This window comes from Stegastes partitus, unplaced genomic scaffold (assembly GCF_000690725.1).
Source record: "Stegastes partitus isolate 25-593 unplaced genomic scaffold, Stegastes_partitus-1.0.2 Scaffold739, whole genome shotgun sequence".
Lineage (NCBI taxonomy): Eukaryota > Metazoa > Chordata > Actinopteri > Pomacentridae > Stegastes > Stegastes partitus.
Window position 1 is genome coordinate 1 of NW_007578470.1, and position 8,551 is coordinate 8,551.

Below are 8,551 nucleotides of genomic sequence, written 5' to 3' on the forward strand. Positions count from 1 at the left end.
TTTTTTTTTTTTTTTTTAATTAACTGCATAGGCTTTAGCATGTAAGCTCACTGGCTTTGACAATACATTCACCTTGGACCAAAGATGACTGTGCTCTTGTCATCCGGTACTCTTGTCCTCTCGGGTCGGTGACTGCTGACAGCTTGCACGGAAACGCTCAGTGTAGATGCTCTGCTAAGGTGAAACATGCATTTCTATTTTATCCCTTTTTTTTTGCACAACAGTGAGCTGCAGCTGGATGCAGATTTAAAGGGTTGCTTACATATATGACTGTGTTTATTGGAGGAAAACTTTCCAAAGGCAGACTCAAAACATCTGCAGCTAAAATTGCAAAATACAATTTGAATTGAGGTGATGTAAAATTGCAATGCAGTGGATGATATCTCCAATATGGGGGGGAACAGTATTTTATCTAGAATCTAAAAGCTGCACAATCTGTCTGAATTTAGTAGCTAATTTTGGCTTTGTTGTGATTAATAGCATTAATGGTGGCGTGCCTCTTGTTTCATTAAAGAATGGCTTTACTCAGCCTTTTTAAAATCCTGGTTATCTAATACTCATCAATACAACAGCTTGCTGTGTTGCTCATGCTGATTTGCCTGACACAGCCTTCTGTCACCTCTGATCTGTGGCCTGTACAACAAGATTCTACTGTACTCTGCATACAGCGTCTCTCTCGCTCTCTCGCCTTCTACTTGCGTTGTAAATAAACTAAAATCGCTCAGGGTCAAGTGCGGAAAAACTAATGTTACTTTTTGAGACGTTTTCTGTGCGTCACGGCTCAGAAGAAGCCTCACGTTGATTCAAGGTGAAGCTTCACAAATGTCTCTTTTTCTTTTTGTTGTTGTTGTTGTTGCAGATGGCTGCCACTCAGGATGTGAAAGGGAAGGGAGAGGGAGGGGACCAGAATTTCGACTACATGTTCAAGCTGCTGATCATCGGCAACAGCAGCGTGGGCAAAACGTCTTTCCTGTTCCGCTACGCCGATGATGCCTTCACTTCAGCCTTCGTCAGCACGGTGGGCATCGACTTCAAAGTGAAGACCGTGTACAAGAATGACAAGAGGATCAAGCTGCAGATCTGGGTATGAAATATTCACATTGAGGGCATTAAACATTTAGAAGTGGGCCACAAAATGTTTGATTGCTGACCAAGCCCGATGAAATAAATATAATACAGCTATGAAAGTTGTCAACGCCAGACAACTTAGTCACTGCTCGCTCTCCCCATAAATCCCTCTATTTAAAAAGCCAAACTCTACACAGAATATTTATCTCGAAAATCCAATAATAGCAATTTATAGAAGAAAGAAAACTAATTTCTGGGCTACAAAGCACCGTCGTACAACAAGCCGCCGCTATGCTTTACTTTCATGTTTTGCGGTTTGTTCTTTATCTTGCCATTCACGAACAAACTTTCCTTTTAAAATACAAACACATTTGGATGTTGAAACGCAGGTACATTTGGAAGAAATCTGTTTTTCTGTCCTCCAAGGTCTCCTGGAGGACTCTCTAAGGGGGAAGGGGCTCTTCAGAGATGCCCTGCCCCCTCATCATTTCTCTTGTTCCCTCCATGTTTGTGTTCCTGCCGAGTGACTCCTGTCTGTAAAAGGCTGTCATTCTACATCCAGATGCCACTTTTGTCCTGACCTCCACCTATATCGTTCTCCGTTGATCGATATGTTTGAGGACTGTGACAGGTTGGGACCGGATGGCTGCTATGAGCCTCTCAGTGTTTTGTGTCTGAGGGCAGATCATGCTTACTTAGTGTACGCAGCCTCGCATCTCTTGTTACAGAGATGATTAGCAAAGTGTCGCACGTGCTTCACTGTAAAATGGAGTTAACGTTATTCGGTACAAACAGCGATGTAAGTTATGCAAAAAGTTAGCCTTTAAACTGCTGCTTTGTTCCTCAGTGGGTGCATCAGGCTGTGCGCTTAATCAACTCCACAAAGCTTTAGTAAAGGCTTTGTGGGTTTAACACTCCGGTGCAAGTATGCAGACAGATGGAAGTCTCAACATTACTGACAGGAGACTAGTAAGTGTTAGTTTGGCGCACAGCGGGGAAGAACACAGAAGCAACACCTTCCACGGAATGTGTGGGAAACTGGAAAAAAAAAAAAAAAAAACGTCTGAGGCGGTTTAATTAGGAGTTCATTTCAGTTGTGGCAGCAGATTGTCTCATAATACCTTTGAGATAGAAAGAAATATAAAAGTCCATCCCTTCCTCTCTGTGTTTGTTTCACTTGGTTTCCTTTCAGTGTGTCTTTTTTTCCCCACACAAACACAAACTTTCTTTCTCTTCTAATAGTTGCACCAATTAGCCGTCCCCAGGCATTTGGCGTTTGCATTAAGAGACAATAAGAAGTGCTCCATCACGATGCAAAAAACCGAGTTTGGACAGTCAAACGACGGCCTAATCGGGATAATGTGTTTTCATCATTAGCAAAGACGAGCATATTCAGAAAGAAAAAAGGATCGGCCTTGCATCCGGATAATTGGCCTGTCTCTTTTAATTGGGCAAAGAGAGAGCTGAGACATACAGTAAGTGGCCATTTAAGGTGATGGCTGTTGGCTAATGTCATTGTGTTAGTTGCGCCATTAATCTGCGGAGAGATAAAAGCGTCATAATGTATCATAGAGTCGTCCCTGTTGTCGCGTTAGGCTGAAGTGAATGAAAAACAGAGCGCTGGTGAAAAACAAACAAACAAAAAAAGTGAACTTCAGTGAGTGAAGAAGAGTCCTTTGGAGTGTCAGTTTCTGCTCGTTGCCTCTCAGCTTGAAGCAGTCAGCCTCTTGGATTGATTTCTGGTGGGCTGCAGACTACAGCTGAAGTTTTTCATGGTGCTCAAATTCTCTAGACATAAGCAGATTTTTTTTTTTTTTTTCCTTTTTCCTGCCCCACTCTGTCTTTTTTAACCGAGAATAAGCAAACCGACTCACTGAAAGAGCCTGGAAATGCAAAGGTCATTGTCAAGCACTCAGCCGGGAATCAATAGGCTGCTAAAATGTCTAAGACCTAGAATGCCGATAAACAAGACTGAGGTTACACTAGTAGTCAGATGACTGGGAACATGACTTTGTGTATTCACAGCGACACTGAAAAGAATCCCCGAAACACATTCATCGTCCTCTTTTATGTCGTTCACAATGTCACTCCACAAAAGATGCTATTTATACGGCACACACTTTACCGCCGACATTAAAAACGCACACATGCGTTTGTTTTTGTGTTATTGTGAACGGACGGAGGAGTCCTGACTGCAGCGTGTGTGCGGCTGTTCGACGGGCTGTGAGCTCTTGTCTGTGTGGAGTGAAGGTCAGAGCTGTCCTCTGGCTATAACAGAGACAACGTTGCAGCCATGTGCAGACCGACAGAAAGCAAGAATACTCTGGTAAACACAATCCAGCGCTGCCTGTTGGGCTTCTGTTTAACCAGAGCCAAGTGGAGCAGCCAGAAGTCCTCTGTCATGATTCACAGAAGCCTGCAAACACACTTGTTGTGGGTGTAACAACAGCACAGTAAACATACAGTACAAACAGGAGGGACATGATTGGGATTTCTCATTATGTAACTTATAACACAAGGCTACACCGTCTTCCTTTCCCATGAACGCAAGAGCTTCATTTGTCTGGAACATTAGCATTTTCTTTGACATCTTGTAGCAAAGGCTGCAGCGAGTGCTTGTTTCCAAGGTAATCTGTGGACAATGTGCTGCTCTTCAAATGCTGTGTAATCACTTGCTTTGCCTTAAGCAATTTGTTCACTGTTATCATGAGCAGAAGGCTGTTTCTATATGTTTAAGTCATTTCAGTTCTATTTTTAGCCTTCTAGGAAATGCACATCATAAGCTCCTAACACTGCACCACTGAGTTGTTTTTTTTTTTTTTAACACAGCTGAGCGATTAATTTATCGAGGACAGGAAAGAATCAATCAGACCAGCCAAAACTGAATCGCTGTTCTTTGGCACCTTATCAATGCAAAGCCAGCGAGGCAATTAGCATAAAGATTATTTCCACATCATGAACACAATAAATGAAGTCATGAGCAAGAGTCGACGTAACATGCCAAATTATGTTGCTGTTTAAAGCGAACAAATCTCTTTGTTAGCAGCATATTAATTATGTTTGCTCGTTTACCATTATGGGATTCGATGTACTGCGTGCGCTGTACGGGTCGTGGAAGTGTTGCTGAACCCGACGGTGTAAAGATCAGTCAAGCTGCCTAACAGCAACACTAAATCATGTTTGTCTGTGCGTAGGACACGGCGGGCCAGGAGCGCTACAGGACCATCACCACTGCCTACTACCGCGGGGCCATGGGCTTTATCCTCATGTACGACATCACCAACGAGGAGTCCTTCGGCGCCGTGCAGGACTGGTGAGTCATGTTAGCCCATTTCTGACAGTTTTAAAAGAAGGTATCATCTCTAAACCCTATACATTCTGTGTTTGAATTATATTTTTATGAACATTACATCAGAAAAGGACTTGAGTGATGTTTGTCTTCTGAAATCCACAAGCTGCCTACTTTCCTCTGTCTCCCTCCTAATGGCACATTTGTCTCTCTCGAAAAATTTCACAGGCTTGTTATGTTGCGTATTCATGCATCTTTGACAGGCTTGGGGATCAAGGGAAAACCTGTCAAGGTCGTGGCTCTGGTCCATTCATGAGTCACACCAAGTGCAGCAACTCTGAGCCAAGCCCAAATGCCTGTGATCTATGATGATGATGCATTCATGTCTAAAATGGGACTTGGACGCTTATATCCAGTCAGCTGCAGAAAGCGGGTTTCTGGGTTAGTGTATTTGCGCCAGAAACAACACGTTGTCGTCAGCATAACCGACACAGCACCACGACGCTTTTGGTGAAACACAGTGGAGCTGTGCAATCACAGAGAAATGTGTGCTTTGATATACTTTTTGCTGCGCTTTCTCCTTCCCCCATGACAGGTGCTTCGGTGAGCAACTTTCATTTTCTACTGTATTTACACCCTGTTGTCTTGCAGTTTTCCGTCTCTGGCACCCTAAAGAGATTATGGGAGCACAAAATGTGCATTTCGGGGAGGAAAGCTTTCTGAATCATCACAGTGATATTCTCATGATGCTACTATTACATCAGCAGCGAGGAAATATGAGATCAATGGTAATATTTTGTTGCAGCTGACTTCCCCTGCACGCTGTGTCGCCTGCGCCCTTTGAAGCGCCGTGACGATCACTATTAAGGCCGGTGTCTACTAAGCTCTTGTCACTTAGGTAGCAGCACTTGACAGCTGCTTTAGGAAGCACCTGTCACGGCTAAAACAGCTGCATTTAGCCTAACAGGACATATATTTATGGTGTTCTTCAAGTAGGAGCAAAATATTTAGGTCCAGCTGGGGGGGAGGCGGCGTCGCTCTATTATTAGCAGCAGCTCCACATTATCAGGCCGATTTGTATTCAAATAAATTGCTAGCAAGACGAGCTTTCTTGTAAAGAGAGGTCGGAGCCAGACACACCTATTATTCTTTTAACGGCTGTCTGACACTTTGATGGAATACTGCAGTCTGAGCACTGTCTGTGATGGGTGTCTTAATTAATAGAGCCAAGTGTGTCACTGGGAGTAGCAGTCCTGGAGAGTTACCTGTGAGCTTACTTACCAGACAGAACACAAATCTGTCGACAAAGAAAGAGGCTGTTTTTTGTTTTTTTTACCCACCACATAACTGGAATCTGTCTTTTTTTTTTTGCCTTTGCCACAGGCTTTAATTCCACTTTCTCTTTCCCTTGTTCCTTGTGACAAGGTTGCAGGAAAAAAAAAAAAAAAAAAGAGGTTGCCATGGCGATGGCTCCTTCCCCGACTGTGCCTGAATTAAGCTCGTGACGTGCTCATTTCCTGCCAGTGTCACACACAGACAAAACAGGGAAATATTGTAGCGCTGACGTTTAAAGAAATCAATGAAATTAAATGAAAAAAAATGTATTAAAGCAAACAAAAGTAAATCATCTCCATCATCTTCAGCTCACCAGCTTTTACCGCCGCTAGACGCCACACAAACACGAGAGGGTTTTTTTTTCTGTCAGAGAGAATTATCAGCAGTTGGATTCGAAATGACCCACATCTGAACTGCTGTAGCGAGTCAGAACTGGACCGAGAGGAGGAGTGCCAGCATCATGCTGCTGCTATCTGTCTCTGTCGCTCTCTGACTCGTTGTTTCTTGCTCTCATGTTTTCAGCCTCGTGGTGTGTTCACTGCCCTACTTTCTGTCAAACTGCAACACCACAGGAGGAATTTGTTCCTTTCCCTAAATTCCTTCCCCATATTGTGAGCAGCCTGCAGAGGTTGGAACAGTGCAAGCACCTCACTGATTCACAGGGAACGGCCTCAAAATGTAAATGCCAAAATCGTACTGTTGTCATGCAGAAACATTTAAAAAGTACATGCAGAATATATGTCAGTTTCTTTACTGGTTGCTGATTGATGGCTTTACGGTTAAAGATCCAGAGTTCACATAACAAACTGCTAATTCCTGTTCTGTATAGTTAGCTGCTACAACAATTAAGCTGACAAAGCAGTTTTTTTCCACATATTAAAGCTGTGTAGCTAAAATATCTCGCAGGCTGCACACCAAACAGCTACAAAACAGCAAATAATAACCCACATTTGAGCATAAAGTGGCTGCAAATTTTCACGACAGAGCGGCAGTCGACCCACTTTTCCATCAGTGACTCAAACATTAAATGATGCCAAACGAAAGGAGATGCAATTCACGACCGGTCCGAATGGCGCTTTACAACATGTCCTTCCCTTTTTTTTATATATAAGGATGCCGGCCAATAAAAAGCAGCAGCTGTAATTTAAATGTAAAGTCTTTTTGTGTGTGTGTGTGTGTGTGTGTTTGTTTCTGATTGCGTGCAGGTCAACCCAGATAAAAACCTACTCGTGGGACAATGCTCAGGTGGTGCTGGCTGGGAATAAGTGTGATATGGAAGAAGAGAGAGTGGTCTCGGTGGATAGTGGCCGACTGCTGGCGGAACAGTTGGGTAGGTCTTACAGCGACGTTCACCCCTGTGTGTGTACCTGTGTGTGTTTTAAATTGGGTGGCATCATCATCATCATGTTGTTGCATAAAGACATAAATGTTGTGCTCCTGTTTCCTTTAAAGAAGCTAGCTTTGTGAGATTTGATGCTTTAGAGCAGCAACAAAAGCAGCAAAGTTTCTTCTAAAAATCACATAAAAAGGTTTAATCCATCTAAAATCATCAGAGACTTTTATTTCTAATTTGCTAGAAACTATTTTTAACATAACCTATTGATATGTAAAATGGTATATGAGTGATTTTCTATTGATATATTAGATATTTACTGAGACTAATGTTTTCAAAAAGTTGTCCCGTTAACTTAGTTTTCCGCATGGTGAATTTTCAGGCTAAGTTTGGACGACATTATCTGAACTCGTCTGCTCGTTTAGTTATAAAAGTCTTTAAATGTTTCTAATAAATATTTCACATTAAAAAGTATTCTATATGTTTGCATTATCGTGGCATGCAGCTACATATAGTTCAGAAAATATCACTACTTCTGCGTTTTTCTAATGTTTGCTCCGACGTTTTCACGGCAGCTTCAATATTTTTTTCCACATTTCATCTCACCTGTAATTGCAGATTCTAAAGAAACGGCATAATGAGAAATAACAGTGAAAATTACAGGCTTTTATCTTTAATAGTTCCTGAGTTATCTTCATTTAAACACGAGTTGAAAAAAAAATGTGCTGAAAATGGATCGACAGGCGATGAGTTAACTAAATTTATCTCACAAAGTATTTTATATATCAAGCTAAAATTTCACTAGTAGTTTTATAAATATCCGTATTTGTTGCTATCACAACTTCAGGCACTATATTTATCTTGTGATTGATGATAGTTGGCCGTTATCTGCCGCCGCACGTTCTCACATTTCTCCATCTTCCTCCTCCTCCCCAAGGTTTCGAGTTCTTCGAGACGAGCGCCAAGGACAACATCAACGTGAAGCAGACCTTCGAGCGTCTCGTCGACCTCATTTGCGACAAGATGTCCGAGAGCTTGGACACTGATCCGGCCGTGACCACGGGAGCCCCCACTGCCAAACTCACAGACAGTGCTCCGCCCCTCCAACAGCCTGGATGCAACTGTTAGTGACCGACGGCAGGAAGCGAGAGGAGAGCAGCGCAGGTTCCCCCCCGTCCCCCTGCCCCGAAAGGTGGTACAGAGTATTGTTCTCCCTCAGCATAATCACTCCTGCTAGCGCTGCTTTCTCTGGACTACAGTTCAAACCCCTGTTTAGTAGTAGAATTACAGAAAATGCTGTCGTATTATCTCTCAACTTTATCACCTTATATCAAGAGCAAACAGACGTGGCTGTTGTAAAAATGTGTAACATTACAGGATATCTAGAATATAGAGACACCGTATTCTCATTCTTCGGCTAGTTAGTGTGGTTAGAAACCGAGTACGTTTGGTGAGGCTGGAAATAGTTGATAGTCATACTGTACAGTTAACCCTTAAGACCTTTAAAATCTTTAAGACCTAGAATA

General features: G+C 42.6%; 1 protein-coding gene across 1 annotated transcript; it reads left to right on the plus strand.

Moving 5' to 3' along the window:
* Window positions 1-859: 859 nt before the first annotated feature.
* rab3c (RAB3C, member RAS oncogene family) lies at window positions 860-8,300 on the plus strand. Its single transcript, XM_008291353.1, has 4 exons — window positions 860-1,084; window positions 4,263-4,381; window positions 6,898-7,022; window positions 7,963-8,300. Exons 1-4 carry the CDS (start codon window positions 860-862, stop codon window positions 8,151-8,153), a joined length of 660 nt encoding a protein of 219 aa, XP_008289575.1. The 3' UTR covers window positions 8,154-8,300.
* The last annotated feature ends 251 nt before the right edge of the window (window positions 8,301-8,551 follow it).